The 24940-nt window shown below is 43.1% G+C and overlaps 5 protein-coding genes across 9 annotated transcripts in view; all 5 read right to left on the bottom strand.

The window, feature by feature from the left end:
- Positions 1-1073: 1073 nt before the first annotated feature.
- LOC127929975 (ferritin, middle subunit-like) lies at positions 1074-6862 on the bottom strand. Its single transcript, XM_052518494.1, has 4 exons — positions 6571-6862; positions 6137-6283; positions 1719-1844; positions 1074-1454 (listed from the first exon to the last, which is right to left on the bottom strand). Exons 1-4 carry the CDS (start codon positions 6613-6615, stop codon positions 1299-1301), a joined length of 474 nt encoding a protein of 157 aa, XP_052374454.1. The 5' UTR covers positions 6616-6862; the 3' UTR covers positions 1074-1298.
- LOC127929972 (ferritin, middle subunit-like) lies at positions 1074-23133 on the bottom strand. 2 transcript variants are annotated; one of them, XR_008136422.1, is made up of 5 exons: positions 22837-23133; positions 22403-22549; positions 17943-18068; positions 17460-17678; positions 1074-1219 (listed from the first exon to the last, which is right to left on the bottom strand). XR_008136422.1 is itself a non-coding variant. In XM_052518489.1 (4 exons), exons 1-4 carry the CDS (start codon positions 22936-22938, stop codon positions 17523-17525), a joined length of 531 nt encoding a protein of 176 aa, XP_052374449.1. In that variant the 5' UTR covers positions 22939-23133; the 3' UTR covers positions 17317-17522. The 2 variants fall into 2 exon arrangements, 1 of the variants encoding a protein (XP_052374449.1); XM_052518489.1 differs by lacking the exon at positions 1074-1219 and having other exon boundaries at positions 17317-17678.
- LOC127929971 (ferritin, middle subunit-like) overlaps positions 1074-24940 on the bottom strand; it is a 74273-nt gene continuing 50406 nt past the window's right edge. Inside the window, exon 5 of one of the 2 annotated variants that reach the window (XR_008136420.1) lies at positions 1074-1219. The gene's annotated coding sequence lies outside the window, so the exon portion shown is untranslated. Of the gene's footprint in view, positions 1220-17316; positions 17444-24940 lie in introns of those variants that run through there. The other variant, XR_008136421.1, reaches the window with a different exon arrangement.
- Positions 1074-24940, bottom strand: part of LOC127929970 (ferritin, middle subunit-like) — a 58122-nt gene continuing 34255 nt past the window's right edge. The window contains exon 5 of one of the 2 annotated variants that reach the window (XR_008136417.1): positions 1074-1219. The gene's annotated coding sequence lies outside the window, so the exon portion shown is untranslated. Of the gene's footprint in view, positions 1220-17316; positions 17444-24940 lie in introns of those variants that run through there. The other variant, XR_008136418.1, reaches the window with a different exon arrangement.
- The window catches only part of LOC127929973 (ferritin, middle subunit-like), a 41444-nt gene continuing 17577 nt past the window's right edge, over positions 1074-24940 (bottom strand). Inside the window, exon 5 of one of the 2 annotated variants that reach the window (XM_052518490.1) lies at positions 1074-1219. The gene's annotated coding sequence lies outside the window, so the exon portion shown is untranslated. Of the gene's footprint in view, positions 1220-17316; positions 17444-24940 lie in introns of those variants that run through there. The other variant, XM_052518491.1, reaches the window with a different exon arrangement.

The raw sequence follows: 24940 nt of genomic DNA, 5'->3' as shown, positions 1-24940 counted from the left end.
TTCAGATTCTCACAAATCTCAGGCCCTCCATGGAGCTTTCACATATAAAATGTACTTTTACATAAACCATCAACTTAGTGAAAACCATTACCTTTAAAAAAAATGTACTCAATTATTTTACCATGTCAGTATTTCATGGTTGTAAAGGTTGGTGGCAGTTGTGTAAAGACAAATGGATGAGTGGGAGAATGATTGAAAATGCCATTGATCAAACACATTTAATTAGGCTATTTTCCCCTTCAACCACCTGGTCTATCCACTAGAAACCCATGTACTATATGGACACATGAAAAATAGAAATATTTTCAGTTAAAGTATAAATGACCAAAGTTAGACTGCCTGTTAATTACAGAACACTTAAGTAATTGGTAAATTACCAGTAGCTTTGCAACCATATGACCGCTCCAATAAGCCCTTTATGGTGAACGAGAGGCATTAGGATTTCTATTGTGATTATTCAGTTAGTTTGTTGGTAGGAGAACTATTAGCAACTGAAACAAGAGTCAAGATGCATTTTATGTCAGTAAGAGCTTAACTTCCCATCACTAGAGAAATGTGTATTTTACCTTTAACTAGGGAAGTCAGTTAAGAACAAATTCTTGTTTTCAATGATGGCCTAGGAACAGAGGGTTAACTACCTTGTTCAGGGGCAGAAGACCAATTTGTAGCTTGTCAGCTCAGGGATTCGATCTTCCAACCTTTCAGTTACTAGTCCAACACTCTAACCACTAGGCTACGCTGCAGCCCCACGCGGCATACAGATTTCCCTCGAGGCTGTCTAATAACCTTTTGAGATGCAGAGTTAAGGTCTTCATTGACTGTAGTTACCCATTTCACTTTTATGGGTAGAGTTGACAGTTGGGCCCTTAATTGACATGGCATCTGTCACATTTCTTGTAATAGTGCCCTGGGTGAGAGGTAACATCCTTTATAAAACCTCATGTTGAACTTATCCTATTGTTATGACCCTCAGCCACTAGTTGGTCTACAATTGTCAGTATTTATCACTGGTATGAAGATGCTCAGTAAGACCGAGCAAAGAACCTGAATAGACTGAATCATTACTACAGGTCAACACTTAGAAAAAAACTTTAGTGATATTTTTTTATTGTTTTACAAGATGCCTTGCCTCCAAAATACAGTAGTGTTGTCAACAAAAACATCAATGTCACAGCAGTGTTGCACTGCACCAGTTTAACACTCTCCCCTCCCTATAAATGTAAAGCCAGTAGGATCTATCAGAGAAGCCAGGAGTCCTGGTCTGAGGCTGGAGGCCGTAGCCTGGGGATGGAAGCGGTTTAGCTCTGGCCTCCCAGGGTGTGCTTGTCAAACAGGTACTCTGCCATCTTGTTGTTGACAGCATCCATCTTGGTGAGGTTTGTGATGTAGTCTCCCAGCTTCTTAATGGCCTCCACCTGCTCATTCAGGTAATGGGTCTCCAGGAAGTGACACAGCTAAAGAGGGAAAACAGGTCAGAAAAGAGAATGACTACAGACTATTGTAGATACAGTAACACACAAGAGCCTGGTGGTAATGGCATAAGTGCAGATAATGAGGTGTTTACAGCTGTCTAACTCCTGCACGAGCTGCATCGTGTGTGTAAAGTGGCATTCATGCGTCTAAAGAGGCAGGTCACACAATCATGTGTAATTAGTTAGCAGAGGTACAACAACCTGATCAGCTCCTGGGACAGTATTCTATGTAATGATATTACTTACATGGGGGTCAACCTTGTCAGAAGCAATCTTGTGCAGGTCCAGCAGGGCCTGGTTCACATTCTTCTCCAGCTGCAGAGCACACTGCATGGCCTCCAGCCCATTGCCCCACTCATCACGTTCTGGCTTCTACACAGGACAGTGAACACAGAAGGGTTAGGGACTACTAGCAGATGTTTCTATACATAATTCAAAGTCAGTTCAATCAGTATATCTGACAAACTGGAACCAATGCAGAAAGATCAAGATTTAGTCATTTTAACAGTCACTATGAACAACCACATAAGCTGGAGTTTATGAAGCACATCATGGGTCCGGTGTGGCTCAGTCGATAGAGAATGGCGCTTGCAACGCCAAATGTTTCCAGAACCCCAGCTCAGAACACACAACTCGATCCTACTCACGGATGGGCTATTACAGCAGACGACCACACCGGGTTCCACTCCTATCTAGAGGTCGACCGATTAATCGGAATGGCCGAGTTTCAAGATGTCATAGCAATCGGTAATCGGCATTTTCTGACACCGATCACGGCAGAGTACATTGCACTCCACAAGGAGACTGCGTGGCAGGCTGACTAGCTGTTATGCGAGTGCAGCAATGAGCCACGGTAAGGTGCTAGCTAGCATTAAACCGATCTTGTAAAAAAACAATCTTAAAATAAATCACTAGTCATCAACCATGTGTAGTTATTACTAGATTATCTAGCTTGTTCTGCGTTGCATATAATCAACGTGGTGCCTTTTAACGTCTTATGGCTGGGGGCAGTATTGAGTAGCTTGGATGATTAAGGTTCCCGGAGTAAACTGCCTGCTACTCAGGCTCAGTTGCTAATATATGCATATTAGTAGATTTGGATAGGAAATACTGAAGTTTCTAAAACTGTTTGAATGATGTCTGAGTATAACAGGACTCTTATGGCAGGCAAAAAGCTGAGGAAAAAAAAAATCCAACCAGGAAGTAGGAAGTCTGAGGTTTGTAGTTTTTCAACTCATAGCCTATCAAATACAGTGTCTACGGGGTCATAATGCACTTCTTAAGGCTTCCACTAGATGTCAACAGTCTTCAGAACCTTGTTTGATGCTTCTACTGTGAAGGACGAGGGAATGGGAGCGGAATTGAGTCAGGTCTGCCAGAGTGGCATGAGCTGGTCACGCGCGTTCACGAGAGTTAGCTTGCAGTCCATTGCATTTCTGAAGACAAAGGAATTCTCCGGTTGGAACATTATTGAAGATTGATTCTATAGATCGTTTGACATGTTTCTACGGACTGTAACGGAACTTTATGACTTTGCCTGGTCGTGCCTCATGAATTTGGATTACTGGGCTAAACGCAAACAAAATGGAGGTATTTGGACATCATCGAACAAATCAAACATTTATTGTGGAACTGGGATTCCATTCAGATGAAGAGAAAAGGTAAGTGAATATTTATAATGCCATTTCTGACTTTGTTGACTCCACAAAACGGCGGATATCTGAATGGCTCGTTTTGTTTCGGAGCGCTGAATTCCGATCGCATGGTGTGCTTTTTCGGTAAAGCTTTTTTGAAATCTGACACAGCGGTTGCATTAAGGAGAAGTTAATCTAAAGTTCCATGCATAACAGTTGTATCTTTTCTCAATATGTATTATGAGCATTTCTGTAAATTGAGGTGGCTCTGCAAAAATCACCGGATGTTTTGGAAGCAAAACATTACTTAACTTAACGAAAAAATGTAAACTGAGATTGTTGGCTATAAATATGAACAAAACATGTATTGTGTAACATGAAGTCCTATGAGTGTCATCTGATGAAGATCAAATGTTAGCGATTTATTTCTCGATTTCCGCTTTTTGCGACTCCTCTTTGGCTGGAAGAATTGTGTTCCTTTGAGACTAGGTACAGACCTAACAATCGTTAGGTGTGCTTTCGCTGTAAAGCATTTTTTGAAATCAGACACTGGTGGTATTAATACGTTTCTTTAAAATGGTGTAAAACACTTGTATGTTTGAGGAATTTTAATTATGAGATCTGTTTTGAATTTGGCGCCCTGCACAATCACTGGCTGTTGTCATATCGATCCCGTTAACGGGATCTAAGCCATAAGTTAATTCATCATTGAATCATAGCCTACTAAGTTAAATCACCAATTTGGCAAACGCACCAATGTGTACATAACCATAAACGGCACCTTAAAATCAATACACAAGTATATATTTTTAAACCTGCATATTAGTTAATATTGCCTGCTAACATGAATTTCATTTAACTAGGGAAATTGTGTCACTTCTCTTTTGTTCTGTGCAACAGAGTCAGGGCACATGCAGCAGTTTGGGCCACCTGGCTCTTTGCGAACTGTGTGAAGACTATTTGTTCCTAACAAAGACAGCCAACTTTGCCAAACGGGGACGATTTAATTAACAAAAGAGCATTTCACAAATTAACCTAACCATAAACAATGCCTTTCTTAAAATCAATACACAGAAGTATGTTATTAAACATGCATATTTAGTTAAAATAAATGCATGTTAGCAGGCAATATTAAACTAGGGAAATTGTGTCACTTCTCTTGCGTTGATTGCACGCAGAGTCAGGGTACATGCTACAGTTTGGGCCATCTGACTCATTATGTCATAATTATGTCATTAGTTAGCAACATTGAAGGTTGTGCAATGTAACAGGAATATTTAGACTTATGGATGCCACCCGTTAGGTAAAATACAGAACGGTTCCGTATTTAACTGAAAGAATAAACGTTTTGTTTTCGAAATGTTCGTATCTGGATTTGACCATATTAATGACCCAAGGCTCATTTCTGTGTTACTATGTTAAAATGAAGTCTATGATTTGACATTTGATAGAGCAGTCTGACCGAGCGGTGGTAGGCAGCAGCTGGCTCGTAAGCATTGATTCAAACAGCACTTGTGCGTTTGCCAGCAGCTCATTGCTGTGCTTAAAGCATTGAGCGGTTTGTGACTTCAAGCCTAGCAACTCCCGAGATTAGGCTGGTGTAACCGATGTGAAATGGCTAGCTAGTTAGCAGGGTGCGTGCTAATAGCGTTTCAATCGGTGACACTCGCTTTGAGACCTTGAAGTAGTTGTTCCCCTTGCCCTCTGCAAGGGCCGCCGCGGCTTTGGTGGAGAGATGGGTAACGATGCTTCGAGGGTGGCTGTTTTCGATGTGTTCCTGGTTCGAGCGAGAGAGGGACGGAAGCTTTACCGTTACACTGGCAATACTAAAGTGCCTATAAAAACATCCAATAGTCAAAGGTATATGAAATACAAATGGTTGAAAGAAATAGTCATAATAACTACAACCTAAAATATTGAAGACTCAAGTGAAAAGGAACCACCAACTTTCGTATGTTCTCATGTTCTGAGCAAGGAACTTAACCATTAGCTTTTTTACAGGGCACATATTGCACTTTTACATTCACCAAAACTTTTTTTTGCATTATTTAAACATGTTTCATTATTTATATAAGGCTAAAGTGATTGTATTGATGTATTACATTAAATTAAAATTAAAGTGTCTCCAACGGGCAATTGAGTGGAAAAACATTGCCTGGAACAGCCAGTTAAGTTCACTGCACAGTCCCCAGACCTCAAACCAATAGAGAATCTTTGGGACGAGATGGAACGGGCTGTTCACAGCAAGACTATATCGCCGTAATATCTGCAGCAAATGCCTGATTTCAGAGTGTCAGCATGGACCAACATCCCTGTGGAACATTTCAGACACCTTGTAGAATGTCCCCAAAAAATGCAGGCTGTTCTGGAGGTAAACAGGAGTCTGAGTAGAAGAGTTTAACCACTTATTTTGCACTCACTAGTCTACAACCCCCAACCCCCCACACACACACATTGACACCAGTCACATATCCTGATTGCCAAGTCACTTTTAACCCTTACCTACTGTATTATATCTCAACTACCTCGTACCCCTGCACATGGTCTCAGTACTTGTATAAAGCCTTGTTATTCTTTGTTATCATTCCCATTTTTATTTAGCAAATATTTATCTTTAACTCTGCATTGTTGGGAATGAGCTAGTAAGTACACTTCAACTCAAAGTCTACACCTGTTGTAGTCAGTGCACGTGACCAATTCAGTGGTTATGAAGGAATGGAGGCAGTGTCTTCAGGCCTAAGCAGTCAGGACGTTATCTCCTCTGGTCACCTTGCTCTAATACCAGGGCAGCCACACAGGGCCTGCCTTACAATGAACTCAGTATTAACATGAATGACTACTAATCCAAAACAACTTCACAGTATTAGAAAAAAGGCTCTAGATTGACTATAAAGGGTTCTTTAGACTTCTTGCCATAGATTATAGATCAGACAAGAACCATTTCAACCAGAGAACCCTCTACGAAGATGTTTACGTTCTTTTTGTTGCGCAGTATACAAGGTATGCGTTTTTCGACGCTCAGGCGCTCACCTTGATGTCCTGGAGTAAAATGCGTCCACCTCTCTTGATCTGGAAGGAGAGTTGCTTGTCGGCGTGCTCCCGCTCCTCGTCGCTGTTCTCCTTGAAGAAATGCGCGAAGCCAGGCAGAGCCACATCGTCACGGGAGAAATAGAAAGCCTGGGTTGAAAAACAAGTGTGTTTAGAAACACATGTCAAATATAACTCATTATATTATCGAGGGATCTAAGCATGATTGACACAGCAATATGATCCGGAAAATCATAAGCCTACTTGGTAACGAGATACGCTCTGTCCAAGGATATATTTATGAGCTTTATTTGAATGATACGTCTACCTCAAAGCTGTTGCCTCGGCGTACAGAAAAAAATATTTAGGCTCAGGCATAATAATACTAGGTAAAGCAACAAACTGCTCCTCTTGGTAGCCAATTACAGTCCCCTTACCATTGAAGTGTAAGTATAAGAGGCAAACATCTCCATGTTGATCATCCGGTTGATTGCAACTTCGCAATCGTGGTGATAGTTCTGGCGGACCTGAGACTACATTTTCTTTTTATATCAAAATTAACGGTACAAATATAGAGATTCTTAGATTATTTTACTAAGACAGTTCTCGTAATTATTACGTTATCAATCCGGAATGTTATATTGCGCGGGAGGCGGGCAGAAGAGTTCCGTTCAATCACTGTTGAAGCAAGAAGTTCTTCGTGCGTCTTCCCAGAGTTGTGAACTGGAAGGAGCCTTGTTCGCTCTATTTATTGTTCCAAGCGGACCGCGTCAGTGAAATCGACCTTCTTTGATGAGATTTAACGGCAGGTTGGCATCCAATACATGTTGCATTACCGCCACCTACTAGACTGGAGTATAACTCTCTTATACTTTGCTTTTTTAAACATGTTTTATCAACAACCACACCAACCAAAAATACAACAAATACCCTACCATCTAACACTACACTCACACAAATATATATAATAAAAACCATACTCCCCAATTTACATCTATTTAGTCGTACTTCAGGCCAACAGCATGAAAGGATGGGACACCACCACTTAAAACACGCTGTAACTCAAAATGAATCAAATCAAATTGTATTACTCACATGCGCCAAATACAACAGTAGACCTTTCAGTGAAATGCTTACTTACGAGCTCCTAACCGACAGTGCAGTTAAAAGAAATACAGATACGAGATGCAACTCTTCTGATGTCAAGTCTCGCACACCCAAATACCTCTCTGCAGCTGCCACCACAACCTCTACTTCCTGCAACTTTTACGTTCCATCCCTGCAGTACAGTTGATAACCATTACTATAAATGCCCAAAATGTCCAATCACACTGAAACATATATCACTTGTTGGTTTATCCCTCTGTACTGGTACAGATCTACTACTAACAAATCAAATCAAATCAAATTGTATTTATATAGCCCTTCGTACATCAGCTGATATCTCAAAGTGCTGTACAGAAACCCAGCCTAAAACCCCAAACAGCAAGCAATGCAGGTGTAGAAGCACGGTGGCTAGGAAAAACTCCCTAGAAAGGCCAAAACCTAGGAAGAAACCTAGAGAGGAACCAGGCTATGTGGGGTGGCCAGTCCTCTTCTGGCTGTGCCGGGTGGAGATTATAACAGAACATGGCCAAGATGTTCAAATGTTCATAAATGACCAGCATGGTCGAATAATAATAAGGCAGAACAGTTGAAACTGGAGCAGCAGCACAGTCAGGTGGACTGGGGACAGCAAGGAGTCATCATATCAGGTAGTCCTGGGGCACGGTCCTAGGGCTCAGGTCCTCCGAGAGAGAGAAAGAAAGAGAGAATTAGAGAGAGCATATGTGGGGTGGCCAGTCCTCTTCTGGTTGTGCCGGGTGGAGATTATAACAGAACATGGCCAAGATGTTCAAATAATAATAATAATAATAATAAATATTCATAAATGACCATCATGGTCGAATAATAGTAAGGCAGAACAGTTGAAACTGGAGCAGCAGCATGGCCAGGTGGACTGGGGACAGCAAGGAGTCATCATGTCAGGTAGTCCTGGGGCATGGTCCTAGGGCTCAGGTCAGTTGAAACTGGAGCAGCAGCATGGCCAGGTGGACTGGGGACAGCAAGGAGTCATCATGTCAGGTAGTCCTGGGGCATGGTCCGAGGGCTCAGGTCCTCCGAGAGAGAGAAAGAAAGAAGGAGAGAATTAGAGAACGCACACTTAGATTCACACAGGACACCGAATAGGACAGGGGAAGTACTCCAGATATAACAAACTGACCCTAGCCCCTGACACAAACTACTGCAGCATAAATACTGGAGGCTGAGACAGGTGGGGTTAGGAGACACTGTGGCCCCATCCGAGGACCACCCCGGACAGGGCCAAACAGGAAGGATATAACTTTTTTTTTTTTTTGTGCCAAAGCACAGCCCCCACACCACTAGAGGGATATCTTCAACCACCAACTTACCATCCTGAGACAAGGCTGAGTATAGCCCACAAAGATCTCCGCCACGGCACAACCCAAGGGGGGGCAACCCAGACCGGATGACCACAACAGTGAATCAACCCACTCAAGGGCGGTTCATTGCTCCAGAGCCTTTCCGTTCACCTTCCCACTCCTGGGCCAGACTACACTCAATCATATGACCCACTGAAGACTAACACCCCTCCTCTTTGGATCTCTCCCCCTTGCTGCCCCGAAAGAACTGAAAATATTCAAGATAACTTTCTCCCTCATCACATCAATCGTGTTGGAAATATGCTGATTTTCAAGTTGTAACATGGTAGGGTAGCCCAGTTCAAGCCAGAAAATATGTTTTGTGTTTTTCCGATGAATCAAGGACAGTAAAATCTGCACCCATCACAGAGTATTCAGTACAGGGTTCAACGCTGTAAAGGTTATCACTCAGGAATCTGATTCCTGCATTCAGAGTTCAAATCTCTGGACAATTCCAAATTGGATTTAGCATATGATTCTATGGTGTGATTGTTAGCACGCTGCTCTTTGAATCCAGTGATCTGAGTTCAAATATCAGTAGAACCTTCCTTGATTTTGTGCTGAATTATTCACATGGCCTACCAATCATCTCATCTCCAACTGTTGAGCCAGGGGAACAAATGACAGGAAAATCTGAACACTTCAGAAAATACTCTGTGTTGGGTTTGATGGTTCAGGACTCTGAATCCTGCATTCGGAGTTCAAATCTCAGTAGGACATACCATCTTCATGCAGTGACATACTCCTCTCCTGTCAACTTTAAAATGGTTGTGTGGTTAAGAAACAAGTGGTTGGGAGTTGATAAACCAACCTAACGTTAGCCACAACAAATTGGATTTCATAACATATCATATGTTTTAAAATTCTTAACACATTGTACAAAATGCAGTTTGTAACATAACATAAGAAATGGATAATGGACTTCAGCAAATGAATACATACCAATCAAAACATATCATGCTAATTGGAGTATCCCAGATTTACATTTACTATGTTACGTCTACCCCTGAGTCCAGGTTGTTCTAAGTGACCTTGTTTTAGCAGAAGGGTAAACAGAGCATTAAAATAGTATTTTACAAAGTATATTTTTTATTTTACATGCAAATCTTTTACGCAAATCTTTTCTGTAATGTTCAACCCAGAGAACATGTGTTAAGTTGTCACAACCGGGTCCATCATGTGACCAGCCGCAAAAAGTTATAAACAGTAAGTAATACTGTAAATGGTTAACCATTCCATAACTCTCAGTGCTAGAGGCGTCACTACAAACCCTGGTTCGATTCCAGGCTGTATCACAACCGGCCGCGATTGTGAGTCCCACAGGGTGGCACACAATTGGCCTAGCGCCGTCCGGGATAGGGTTTGGCCACGGTAGGCCGTGAAGAGGGCCACCATTGTTCCTGTTCCCAAGAAAGCTAAGGTAACTGAGCTAAACGACTACCGCCCCGTAGCACTCACTTCCGTCATCATGAAGTGCTTTGAGAGACTAGTCAAGGACCATATCACCTCCACCCTACCTGACACCCTAGACCCACTCCAATTTGCTTACCGCCCAAATAGGTCCACAGACGATGCAATCTCAACCACACTGCACACTGCCCTAACCCACCTGGACAAGAGGAATACCTATGTGAGAATGCTGTTCATCGACTACAGCTCGTCATTCAACACCATAGTACCCTCCAAGCTCGTCATCAAGCTCGAGACCCTGGGTCTCGACCCCACCCTGTGCAACTGGGTACTGGACTTCCTGACGGGCCGCCCCCAGGTGGTGAGGGTAGGCAACAACATCTCCTCCCCGCTGATCCTCAACACGGGGACCCACAAGGGTGCGTTCTGAGTCCTCTCCTGTAGTCCCTGTTCACCCACGACTGCGTGGCCACGCACGCCTCCAACTCAATCATCAAGTTTGCGGACGACACAACAGTGGTAGGCTTGATTACCAACAACGACGAGACGGCCTACAGGGAGGAGGTGAGGGCCCTCGGAGTGTGGTGTCAGGAAAATAACCTCACACTCAACGTCAACAAAACTAAGGAGATGATTGTGGACTTCGGGAAACAGCAGAGGGAACACCCCCCTATCCACATCGATGGAACAGTAGTGGAGAGGGTAGCAAGTTTTAAGTTCCTCGGCATACACATCACAGACAAACTGAACTGGTCCACTCACACTGACAGCGTCGTGAAGAAGGCGCAGCAGCGCCTCTTCAACCTCAGGAGGCTGAAGAAATTCGTCTTGTCACCAAAAGCACTCACAAACTTCTACAGATGCACAATCGAGAGCATCCTGGCGGGCTGTATCACCGCCTGGTACGGCAACTGCTCCGCCCTCAACCGTAAGGCTCTCCAGAGGGTAGTGAGGTCTGCACAATGCATCACCGGGGGCAAACTACCTGCCCTCCAGGACACATTACATTACATTACATTTAAGTCATTTAGCAGACGCTCTTATCCAGAGCGACTTACAAATTGGTGCATTCACCTTATGACATCCAGTGGAACAGCCACTTTACAATAGTGCATCTAAATCTTTTAAGGGGGGGGGGGTGAGAAGGATTACTTTATCCTATCCTAGGTATTCCTGAAAGAGGTGGGGTTTCAGGTGTCTCCGGAAGGTGGTGATTGACTCCGCTGTCCTGGCGTCGTGAGGGAGTGTGTTCCACCATTGGGGAGCCAGAGCAGCGAACAGTTTTGACTGGGCTGAGCGGGAACTGTACTTCCTCAGTGGTAGGGAGGCGAGCAGGCCAGAGGTGGATGAACGCAGTGCCCTTGTTTGGGTGTAGGGCCTGATCAGAGCCTGGAGGTACTGAGGTGCCGTTCCCCTCACAGCTCCGTAGGCAAGCACCATGGTCTTGTAGCGGATGCGAGCTTCAACTGGAAGCCAGTGGAGAGAGCGGAGGAGCGGGGTGACGTGAGAGAACTTGGGAAGGTTGAACACCAGACGGGCTGCGGCGTTCTGGATGAGTTGTAGGGGTTTAATGGCACAGGCAGGGAGCCCAGCCAACAGCGAGCTGCAGTAATCCAGACGGGAGATGACAAGTGCCTGGATTAGGACCTGCGCCGCTTCCTGTGTGAGGCAGGGTCGTACTCTGTGGATGTTGTAGAGCATGAACCTACAGGAACGGGCCACCGCCTTGATGTTAGTTGAGAACGACAGGGTGTTGTCCAGGATCACGCCAAGGTTCTTAGCGCTCTGGGAGGAGGACACAATGGAGTTGTCAACCGTGATGGCGAGATCATGGAACGAGCAGTCCTTCCCCGGGAGGAAGAGCAGCTCCGTCTTGCCGAGGTTCAGCTTGAGGTGGTGATCCGTCATCCACACTGATATGTCTGCCAGACATGCAGAGATGCGATTCACCACCTGGTCATCAGAAGGAGGAAAGGAGAAGATTAATTGTGTGTCGTCTGCATAGCAATGATAGGAGAGACCATGTGAGGTTATGACAGAGCCAAGTGACTTGGTGTATAGCGAGAATAGGAGAGGGCCTAGAACAGAGCCCTGGGGGACACCAGTGGTGAGAGCGCGTGGTGAGGAGACAGATTCTCGCCACGCCACCTGGTAAGAGCGACCTGTCAGGTAGGACGCAATCCAAGCGTGGGCCGCGCCAGAGATGCCCAACTCGGAGAGGGTGGAGAGGAGGATCTGATGGTTCACAGTATCGAAGGCAGCCGATAGGTCTAGAAGGATGAGAGCAGAGGAGAGAGAGTTAGCTTTAGCGGTGCGGAGCGCCTCCGTGATACAGAGAAGAGCAGTCTCAGTTGAATGACTAGTCTTGAAACCTGACTGATTTGGATCAAGAAGGTCATTCTGAGAGAGATAGCGGGAGAGCTGGCCAAGGACGGCACGTTCAAGAGTTTTGGAGAGAAAAGAAAGAAGGGATACTGGTCTGTAGTTGTTGACATCGGAGGGATCGAGTGTAGGTTTTTTCAGAAGGGGTGCAACTCTCGCTCTTTTGAAGACGGAAGGGACGTAGCCAGCGGTCAGGGATGAGTTGATGAGCGAGGTGAGGTAAGGGAGAAGGTCTCCGGAAATGGTCTGGAGAAGAGAGGAGGGGATAGGGTCGAGCGGGCAGGTTGTTGGGCGGCCGGCCGTCACAAGACGCAAGATTTCATCTGGAGAGAGAGGGGAGAAAGAGGTCAGAGCACCGGGTAGGGCAGTGTGAGCAGAACCAGCGGTGTCGTTTGACTTAGCAAACGAGGATCGGATGTCGTCGACCTTCTTTTCAAAATGGTTGACGAAGTCATCTGCAGAGAGGGAGGAGGGGGGGGGGGGGAGGATTCAGGAGGGAGGAGAAGGTGGCAAAGAGCTTCCTAGGGTTAGAGGCAGATGCTTGGAATTTAGAGTGGTAGAAAGTGGCTTTAGCAGCAGAGACAGAGGAGGAAAATGTAGAGAGGAGGGAGCGAAAGGATGCCAGGTCCGCAGGGAGGCGAGTTTTCCTCCATTTCCGCTCGGCTGCCCGGAGCCCTGTTCTGTGAGCTCGCAATGAGTCGTCGAGCCACGGAGCGGGAGGGGAGGACCGAGCCGGCCTGGAAGATAGGGGACATAGAGAGTCAAAGGATGCAGAAAGGGAGGAGAGGAGGGTTGAGGAGGCAGAATCAGGAGATAGGTTGGAGAAGGTTTGAGCAGAGGGAAGAGATGATAGGATGGAAGAGGAGAGAGTAGCGGGGGAGAGAGAGCGAAGGTTGGGACGGCACGATACCATCCGAGTAGGGGCAGTGTGGGAAGTGTTGGATGAGAGCGAGAGGGAAAAGGATACAAGGTAGTGGTCGGAGACTTGGAGGGGAGTTGCAATGAGGTTAGTGGAAGAACAGCATCTAGTAAAGATGAGGTCGACACCTACACCACCCGATGTTACAGGAAGGCCATAAAGATCATCAAGGACATCAACCACCCGAACCACTGCCTGTTCACCCCGCTATCATCCAGAAGGTGAGGTCAGTACAGGTGCAGCAAAGCTGGGACCGAGAGACTGAAAAACAGCTTCTATCTCAAGGCCATCAGACTGTTAAACAGCCACCACTAACATTGAGTGGCTGCTGCCAACACACTGTCATTGACACTGACCCAACTCCAGCCACTTTAATAATGGGAATTGATGGGAAATGATGTAAGTATATCACTAGCCACTTTAAACAATGCTACCTTATATAATGTTACTTACCCTACATTATTCATCTCATATGCATACGTATATACTGTACTCTACATCATCAACTGCATCCTTATGTAATACATGTATCACTAGCCACTTTAACTATGCCACTTTGTTTACTTTGTCTACATACTCATCTCATATGTATATACTGTACTCGATACCATCTACTGTATGCTGCTCTGTACCATCACCCATTCATATATCCTTATGTACATATTCTTTATCCCCTTACACTGTGTATAAGACAGTAGTTTTGGAATTGTTAGTTAGATTACTTGTTGGTTATCACTGCATTGTCGGAACTAGAAGCACAAGCATTTCGCTACACTCGCATTAACATCTGCTAACCATGTGTATGTGACAAATAAAATTGGATTTGATTTGATTTGATTGTAAATAAGAATGTGCTCTTAACTGACTTGCGTAGTTAAATAAAGTTAAATAAAAAAATAACAAATTCTTATTTTACAATGACGGCCTACACGGCCAAACTCTCCCCTAACGCGGAAGATCCCTATTCAATTGGCTCCCGAGTGGTGCAGTGGTCTAAGGCACTGCATCTCAGTGCAAGAGGTACCACTCTTGAACCAGTCCCTGTTTCAAATCCAGGCTGGATTATAGCCCATGGGGGGGGTGGACAATTGACCCATTGACCCAGTGTTGTCCAGGGTAGGCTGTCATTGTAAATAATAAGTTGTTCTTAATTGACTTGCCTAGTTAAATAAAGCTCAACAAAATATAATTATAATTATTTAACTCAGAAACATAAAAAATAATGTTTGAAACACTTTTTTGCAGCTTTTGAAGTTATTGATCATAATCTGCTGCTGGAAATATAATGGCTTTACATCCCCTGCTATATTGTCGATTTAGAGTTACCTGTCTAACAGAACACAGAGGGTGTTCTTTAATGGAATCCTCTCCAACATAATCTAGGTAGAGTCAGGCATTCCCCAGAGCAGCTTTCTAGGCCCCTTATTGTTTCTATCTTTACTAATGACTTGCCACTGGCGCTGAGTGAAGCCTGTGTGTCTATGTATGCTGATGACTCAACACTATACACATCAGCTACCACAGCAGGTGTAATCACTGCAAACCTTAAGAGCTGCAGTCAGTTTCAGAATGGGTGGCAAGAAATAAGTTAGTCCTAAATACATGAATTTCAAAAACTAAAGGCATTGTATTTGGGACCTAAAATTAAAACACTAAACCTCAACTAAATCTTGTAATGAATAATGTGGAAATGTAACAAGTTGAGTCTAAACTTATTGGACTTACCCTGTATTGTAAACTGTCATGGTCAAAACATATTGATACAACAATAACTAAGATGGGGAGAGGTCTGTCCATAATAAAGCACTGCTCTGCCTTCTTAACAATGATCAACAAGGTAGGTCCTACAGGCCCTAGTATTGTCACACCTGGACTACTGTCCAGTCGTTTGGTCAGGTGCCACAAAGAGGGACTTAGGAAAATTACAATTGGCCAAGAACTGGGCAGCACGACTCACCCTTAAATGTACACAGAGAGCTAACATTATACATGTCAATCTCTCATGGCTCAAAGTAGAGATTTTCTTCATCACTACTTGTATTTGTGAGAATTATTGACATATTGAATGCACCGAGCTGTCAGTTTAAACTACTAGCACACAACTCAGACACCAATGCATACCCCACAAGACATGTCTCCAGGTCTCATCACAGTCTATGATGTCTGTCTATGATGTCAGTCTGCTCGCCTCCCTACCACTGAGGAAGTACAGTTCCCACTCAGCCCAGTCAAAACTGTTCGCTGCTCTGGCTCCCCAATGGTGGAACACACTCCCTCACGACGCCAGGACAGCGGAGTCAATCACCACCTTCCGGAGACACCTGAAACCCCACCTCTTTAAGGAATACCTAGGATAGGATAAAGTAATCCTTCTCACCCCCCTTAAAAGATTTAGATGCACTATTGTAAAGTGGCTGTTCCACTGGATGTCATAAGGTGAATGCACCAATTTGTAAGTCGCTCTGGATAAGAGCGTCTGCTAAATGACTTAAATGTAATGTAATGTCTATGGGAGGTGCACAGTACTACAGAGAGACATGACATGGCTACTATTCCACATCAAGTCATGCAAACAGTAAATTAGATTTAAAAATAGTTAGATACAACTTGCTGGACAGCGGAGAGTGTGAAGAGACACATATACACTATAGACACGCATATTTATTTTGTGTTGTCGATATGTGGTAGAGTCGTGGCCTGAGGGCAAACACGCGTGGCGACATCTGGTTTGTAATGTATAGAACTGCCTTTATTTCGCTGGACCCCAGGAAGAGTAGCTGCTGCCTTGACAGCAGGTAATTGGGATCCATAACACAAATGTTTGTAAATGTCAAGGAACATGTCGTTTAGCCAGGTGCCTTCTAGTGGCCTTTTCAGGTACTTCAGATTCTCACAAATCTCAGGCCCTCCATGGAGCTTTCACATATAAAATGTACTTTTACATAAACATTACCCTAAATATAAACCATCAACTTAGTGAAAACCATTACCTTTAAAAAAAATGTACTCAATTATTTTACCATGTCAGTATTTCATGGTTGTAAAGGTTGGTGGCAGTTGTGTAAAGACAAATGGATGAGTGGGAGAATGATTGAAAATGCCATTGTTGATCAAACACATTTAATTAGGCTATTTTCCCCTTCAACCACCTGGTCTATCCACTAGAAACCCATGTACTATATGGACACATGAAAAATAGAAATATTTTCAGTTAAAGTATAAATTACCAAAGTTAGACTGCCTGTTAATTACAGAACACTTAATTGGTAAATTACCAGTAGCTTTGCAACCATATGACCGCTCCAATAAGCCCTTTATGGTGAACGAGAGGCATTAGGATTTCTATTGTGATTATTCAGTTAGTTTGTTGGTAGGAGAACTATTAGCAACTGAAACAAGAGTCAAGATGCATTTTATGTCAGTAAGAGCTTAACTTCCCATCACTAGAGAAATGTGTATTTTACCTTTAACTAGGGAAGTCAGTTAAGAACAAATTCTTTTTTCAATGATGGCCTAGGAACAGAGGGTTAACTACCTTGTTCAGGGGCAGAAGACCAATTTGTAGCTTGTCAGCTCAGGGATTCGATCTTCCAACCTTTCAGTTACTAGTCCAACACTCTAACCACTAGGCTACGCTGCAGCCCCACGCGGCATACAGATTTCCCTCGAGGCTGTCTAATAACCTTTTGAGATGCAGAGTTAAGGTCTTCATTGACTGTAGTTACCCATTTCACTTTTATGGGTAGAGTTGACAGTTGGGCCCTTAATTGACATGGCATCTGTCACATTTCTTGTAATAGTGCCCTGTGGTGAGAGGTAACATCCTTTATAAAACCTCATGTTGAACTTATCCTATTGTTATGACCCTCAGCCACTAGTTGGTCTACAATTGTCAGTATTTATCACTGGTATGAAGATGCTCAGTAAGACCGAGCAAAGAACCTGAATAGACTGAATCATTACTACAGGTCAACACTTAGAAAAAAACTTTAGTGATATTTTTTATTGTTTTACAAGATGCCTTGCCTCCAAAATACAGTAGTGTTGTCAACAAAAACATCAATGTCACAGCAGTGTTGCACTGCACCAGTTTAACACTCTCCCCTCCCTATAAATGTAAAGCCAGTAGGATCTATCAGAGAAGCCAGGAGTCCTGGTCTGAGGCTGGAGGCCGTAGCCTGGGGATGGAAGCGGTTTAGCTCTGGCCTCCCAGGGTGTGCTTGTCAAACAGGTACTCTGCCATCTTGTTGTTGACAGCATCCATCTTGGTGAGGTTTGTGATGTAGTCTCCCAGCTTCTTAATGGCCTCCACCTGCTCATTCAGGTAATGGGTCTCCAGGAAGTGACACAGCTAAAGAGGGAAAACAGGTCAGAAAAGAGAATGACTACAGACTATTGTAGATACAGTAACACACAAGAGCCTGGTGGTAATGGCATAAGTGCAGATAATGAGGTGTTTACAGCTGTCTAACTCCTGCACGAGCTGCATCGTGTGTGTAAAGTGGCATTCATGCGTCTAAAGAGGCAGGTCACACAATCATGTGTAATTAGTTAGCAGAGGTACAACAACCTGATCAGCTCCTGGGACAGTATTCTATGTAATGATATTACTTACATGGGGGTCAACCTTGTCAGAAGCAATCTTGTGCAGGTCCAGCAGGGCCTGGTTCACATTCTTCTCCAGCTGCAGAGCACACTGCATGGCCTCCAGCCCATTGCCCCACTCATCACGTTCTGGCTTCTACACAGGACAGTGAACACAGAAGGGTTAGGGACTACTAGCAGATGTTTCTATACATAATTCAAAGTCAGTTCAATCAGTATATCTGACAAACTGGAACCAATGCAGAAAGATCAAGATTTAGTCATTTTAACAGTCACTATGAACAACCACATAAGCTGGAGTTTATGAAGCACATCATGGGTCCGGTGTGGCTCAGTCGATAGAGAATGGCGCTTGCAACGCCAAATGTTTCCAGAACCCCAGCTCAGAACACACAACTCGGCGATCCTACTCACGGATGGGCTATTACAGCAGACGACCACACCGGGTTCCACTCCTATCTAGAGGTCGACCGATTAATCGGAATGGCCGAGTTTCAAGATGTCATAGCAATCGGTAATCGGCATTTTCTGACACCGATCACGGCAGAGTACATTGCACTCCACAAGGAGACTGCGTGGCAGGCTGACTAGCTGTTATGCGAGTGCAGCAATGAGCCACGGTAAGGTGCTAGCTAGCATTAAACCGATCTTGTAAAAAAAACAATCTTAAAATAAATCACTAGTCATCAACCATGTGTAGTTATTACTAGATTATCTAGCTTGTTCTGCGTTGCATATAATCAACGTGGTGCCTTTTAACGTCTTATGGCTGGGGGCAGTATTGAGTAGCTTGGATGATTAAGGTTCCCGGAGTAAACTGCCTGCTACTCAGGCTCAGTTGCTAATATATGCATATTAGTAGATTTGGATAGGAAATACTGAAGTTTCTAAAACTGTTTGAATGATGTCTGAGTATAACAGGACTCTTATGGCAGGCAAAAAGCTGAGGAAAAAAATCCAACCAGGAAGTAGGAAGTCTGAGGTTTGTAGTTTTTCAACTCATAGCCTATCAAATACAGTGTCTACGGGGTCATAATGCACTTCTTAAGGCTTCCACTAGATGTCAACAGTCTTCAGAACCTTGTTTGATGCTTCTACTGTGAAGGACGAGGGAATGGGAGCGGAATTGAGTCAGGTCTGCCAGAGTGGCATGAGCTGGTCACGCGCGTTCACGAGAGTTAGCTTGCAGTCCATTGCATTTCTGAAGACAAAGGAATTCTCCGGTTGGAACATTATTGAAGATTGATTCTATAGATCGTTTGACATGTTTCTACGGACTGTAACGGAACTTTATGACTTTGCCTGGTCGTGCCTCATGAATTTGGATTACTGGGCTAAACGCAAACAAAATGGAGGTATTTGGACATCATCGAACAAATCAAACATTTATTGTGGAACTGGGATTCCATTCAGATGAAGAGAAAAGGTAAGTGAATATTTATAATGCCATTTCTGACTTTGTTGACTCCACAAAACGGCGGATATCTGTATGGCTCGTTTTGTTTCGGAGCGCTGAATTCCGATCGCATGGTGTGCTTTTTCGGTAAAGCTTTTTTGAAATCTGACACAGCGGTTGCATTAAGGAGAAGTTAATCTAAAGTTCCATGCATAACAGTTGTATCTTTTCTCAATATGTATTATGAGCATTTCTGTAAATTGAGGTGGCTCTGCAAAAATCACCGGATGTTTTGGAAGCAAAACATTACTTAACGCGCCAATGTAAACTGAGATTGTTGGCTATAAATATGAACAAAACATGTATTGTGTAACATGAAGTCCTATGAGTGTCATCTGATGAAGATCAAATGTTAGCGATTTATTTCTCGATTTCCGCTTTTTGCGACTCCTCTTTGGCTGGAAGAATTGTGTTCCTTTGAGACTAGGTACAGACCTAACAATCGTTAGGTGTGCTTTCGCTGTAAAGCATTTTTTGAAATCGGACACTGGTGGTATTAATACGTTTCTTTAAAATGGTGTAAAACACTTGTATGTTTGAGGAATTTTAATTATGAGATCTGTTTTGAATTTGGCGCCCTGCACAATCACTGGCTGTTGTCATATCGATCCCGTTAACGGGATCTAAGCCATAAGTTAATTCATCATTGAATCATAGCCTACTAAGTTAAATCACCAATTTGGCAAACGCACCAATGTGTACATAACCATAAACGGCACCTTAAAATCAATACACAAGTATATATTTTTAAACCTGCATATTAGTTAATATTGCCTGCTAACATGAATTTCATTTAACTAGGGAAATTGTGTCACTTCTCTTTTGTTCTGTGCAACAGAGTCAGGGCACATGCAGCAGTTTGGGCCACCTGGCTCTTTGCGAACTGTGTGAAGACTATTTGTTCCTAACAAAGACAGCCAACTTTGCCAAACGGGGGACGATTTAATTAACAAAAGAGCATTTGCGAAGAAAGCACAATCGTTGCACAAATTAACCTAACCATAAACAATGCCTTTCTTAAAATCAATAAACAGAAGTATGTTTTTAAACATGCATATTTAGTTAAAATAAATGCATGTTAGCAGGCAATATTAAACTAGGGAAATTGTGTCACTTCTCTTGCGTTGATTGCACGCAGAGTCAGGGTACATGCTACAGTTTGGGCCATCTGACTCATTATGTCATAATTATGTCATTAGTTAGCAACATTGAAGGTTGTGCAATGTAACAGGAATATTTAGACTTATGGATGCCACCCGTTAGGTAAAATACAGAACGGTTCCGTATTTAACTGAAAGAATAAACGTTTTGTTTTCGAAATGTTCGTATCTGGATTTGACCATATTAATGACCCAAGGCTCATTTCTGTGTTACTATGTTAAAATGAAGTCTATGATTTGACATTTGATAGAGCAGTCTGACCGAGCGGTGGTAGGCAGCAGCTGGCTCGTAAGCATTGATTCAAACAGCACTTGTGCGTTTGCCAGCAGCTCATCGCTGTGCTTAAAGCATTGAGCGTTTGTGACTTCAAGCCTAGCAACTCCCGAGATTAGGCTGGTGTAACCGATGTGAAATGGCTAGCTAGTTAGCAGGGTGCGTGCTAATAGCGTTTCAATCGGTGACACTCGCTTTGAGACCTTGAAGTAGTTGTTCCCCTTGCCCTCTGCAAGGGCCGCCGCGGCTTTGGTGGAGAGATGGGTAACGATGCTTCGAGGGTGGCTGTTTTCGATGTGTTCCTGGTTCGAGCGAGAGAGGGACGGAAGCTTTAACGTTACACTGGCAATACTAAAGTGCCTATAAAAACATCCAATAGTCAAAGGTATATGAAATACAAATGGTTGAAAGAAATAGTCATAATAACTACAACCTAAAATATTGAAGACTCAAGTGAAAAGGAACCACCAACTTTCGCATGTTCTCATGTTCTGAGCAAGGAACTTAACCATTAGCTTTTTTACAGGGCACATATTGCACTTTTACATTCACCAAAAAGTTTTTTTGCATTATTTAAACATGTTTCATTATTTATATAAGGCTAAAGTGATTGTATTGATGTATTACATTAAATTAAAATTAAAGTGTCTCCAACGGGCAATTGAGTGGAAAAACATTGCCTGGAACAGCCAGTTAAGTTCACTGCACAGTCCCCAGACCTCAAACCAATAGAGAATCTTTGGGACGAGATGGAACGGGCTGTTCACAGCAAGACTATATCGCTGTAATATCTGCAGCAAATGCCTGATTTCAGCGTGTCAGCATGGACCAACATCCCTGTGGAACGTTTCAGACACCTTGTAGAATGTCCCCAAAAATGCAGGCTGTTCTGGAGGTAAACAGGGTCTGAGTAGAAGAGTTTAACCACTTATTTTGCACTCACTAGTCTACAACCCCCAACCCCCACACACACACATTGACACCAGTCACATATCCTGATTGCCAAGTCACTTTTAACCCTTACCTACTGTATTATATCTCAACTACCTCATACCCCTGCACATGGTCTCAGTACTTGTATAAAGCCTTGTTATTCTTTGTTACCATTCCCATTTAGCAAATATGTATCTTTAACTCTGCATTGTTGGGAATGAGCTAGTAAGTACACTTCACCTCAAAGTCTACACCTGTTGTAGTCAGTGCACGTGACCAATGACCAATTCAGTGGTTATGAAGGAATGGAGGCAGTGTCTTCAGGCCTAAGCAGTCAGGACATTATATCTCCTCTGGTCACCTTGCTCTAAAACCAGGGCAGCCACACAGGGCCTGCCTTACAATGAACTCAGTATTAACATGAATGACTACTAATCCAAAACAACTTCACAGTATTAGAAAAAAAGGCTCTAGATTGACTATAAAGGCTTCTTGCCATAGATTATAGATCAGCCACTTGGTTCCAGGTAGAACCTTTCTTACTGAGACAAGAACCATTTCAACCAGAGAACCCTCTACGAAGATGTTTACGTTCTTTTTGTTGCGCAGTATACAAGGCATGCGTTTTTCGACGCTCAGGCGCTCACCTTGATGTCCTGGAGTAAAATGCGTCCACCTCTCTTGATCTGGAAGGAGAGTTGCTTGTCGGCGTGCTCCCGCTCCTCGTCGCTGTTCCCCTTGAAGAAATGCGCGAAGCCAGGCAGAGCCACATCGTCACGGGAGAAATAGAAAGCCTGTGTTGAAAAACAAGTGTGTTTAGAAACACATGTCAAATATAACTCATTATATTATCGAGGGATCTAAGCATGATTGACACAGCAATATGATCCGGAAAATCATAAGCCTACTTGGTAACGAGATACGCTCTGTCCAAGGATATATTTATGAGCTTTATTTGAATGATACGTCTACCTCAAAGCTGTTGCCTCGGCGTACAGAAAAAAATATTTAGGCTCAGGCATAATAATACTAGGTAAAGCAACAAACTGCTCCTCTTGGTAGCCAATTACAGTCCCCTTACCATTGAAGTGTAAGTATAAGAGGCAAACATCTCCATGTTGATCATCCGGTTGATTGCAACTTCGCAATCGTGGTGATAGTTCTGGCGGACCTGAGACTCCATTTTCTTTTTATATCAAAATTAACGGTGCAAATATAGAGATTCTTTGATTATTTTACTAAAACAGTTCTCGTAATTATTACGTTATCAATCCGGAATGTTGTATTGCGCGGGAGGCGGGCAGAAGAGTTCCGTTCAATCACTGTTGAAGCAAGAAGTTCTTCGTGCGTCTTCCCAGAGTTGTGAACTGGAAGGAGCCTTGTTCGCTCTATTTATTGTTCCAAGCGGACCGCGTCAGTGAAATAGACCTTCTTTGATGAGATTTAACGGCAGGTTGGCATCCAATACATGTTGCATTACCGCCACCTACTAGACTGGAGTATAACTCTCTTATACTTTGCTTTTTTAAACATGTTTTATCAACAACCACACCAACCAAAAATACAACAAATACCCTACCATCTAACACTACACTCACACAAATATATATAATAAAAACCATACTCCCCAATTTACATCTATTTAGTCGTACTTCAGGCCAACAGCATGAAAGGATGGGACACCACCACTTAAAACACGCTGTAACTCAAAATGAATCAAATCAAATTGTATTACTCACATGCGCCAAATACAACAGTAGACCTTTCAGTGAAATGCTTACTTACGAGCTCCTAACCGACAGTGCAGTTAAAAGAAATACAGATACGAGATGCAACTCTTCTGATGTCAAGTCTCGCACACCCAAATACCTCTCTGCAGCTGCCACCACAACCTCTACTTCCTGCAACTTTTACGTTCCATCCCTGCAGTACAGTTGATAACCATTACTATAAATGCCCAAAATGTCCAATCTTACTGAAACATATATCACTTGTTGGTTTATCCCTCTGTACTGGTACAGATCTACTACTAACACCCCTCCTCTTTGGATCTCTCCCCCTTGACCCATCTTCCTCTACTTCTTAACTGCCTCAGCATATGACAAAGTGCTGCACTAACGTTACTGTAAACCCTGGAAACCTCAACCATGACCAACCATCTTTATGCAGTAAACTCCCTAGAAAGGCTTTAAAATGGTTGTAACCAAAGAAACAAGTGGGTGGGAGTAGATAAGCAGTCCTCAGTACGCACGATTGGAGATTATAACAGAAAACGCCAAGATGTTTGTTGTAAATGAAAACTTGGAACTGAAAATATTCAAGATAACTTTGAAACTCATCACATCAAGTCAGGTGGAAATGGGGACAGATTTTCAAGTTGTAACATGGTAGGTAGCCCAGTTCAAGCCAGAAAATATGTTTTGTGTTTTTCCGATGAATCAAGGACAGTAAAATCTGCACCCATCACAGAGTATTCAGTACAGGGTTCAACACTGTAAAGGTTATCACTCAGGAATCTGATTCCTGCATGGATTCAGAGTTCAAATCTCTGGACAATTCCAAATAATAAATTTAGCATATGATTCTATGGTGTGATTGTTAGCACGCTGAAACTCAGAATCCAGTGACTGGGGAGTTCAAATATCAGTAGAACCTTCCTGGATTTTGTGCTGAATTATTCCATGGCCTACCAATCATCTCATCTCCAACTGTTGAGCCAGGGGAACAAATGACAGGAAAATCTGAACACTTCAGAAAATACTCTGTGGGGTTTGATGGTTCAGGACTCTGAATCCTGCATTCGGAGTTCAAATCTCAGTAGGAGAGACCATCTTCATGCAGAACATACTCCTCTCCTTCAACTTTAAAATAGTTGTGTGGTTAAGAAACAAGTGGTTGGGAGTTGATAAAAACCTAACGTTAGCCACAACAAACTACTGGATTTCATAACATATCATATGTTTTAAAAGGTCTTAACACATTGTACAAAATGCAGTTTGTAACACAACATACAGAAATGGATAATGGACTTCAGCAAATGAATACATACCAATCAAAACATATCATGTATCCCAGATTTACATTTACTATGTTACGCACAGCCCCCAGTCCAGGTTGTTCTAAGTGACCTTGTTTTACCAGAAGGGTAAACAGAGCATTAAAATAGTATTTTACAAAGATATTTT

Source organism: Oncorhynchus keta, chromosome 5 (genome assembly GCF_023373465.1).
Source record: "Oncorhynchus keta strain PuntledgeMale-10-30-2019 chromosome 5, Oket_V2, whole genome shotgun sequence".
In the NCBI taxonomy this organism is placed as follows: Eukaryota; Metazoa; Chordata; class Actinopteri; order Salmoniformes; family Salmonidae; genus Oncorhynchus; species Oncorhynchus keta.
Note: the sequence above shows the minus strand (reverse complement) of the source record. Positions and strands in the feature narration are given on the sequence as shown.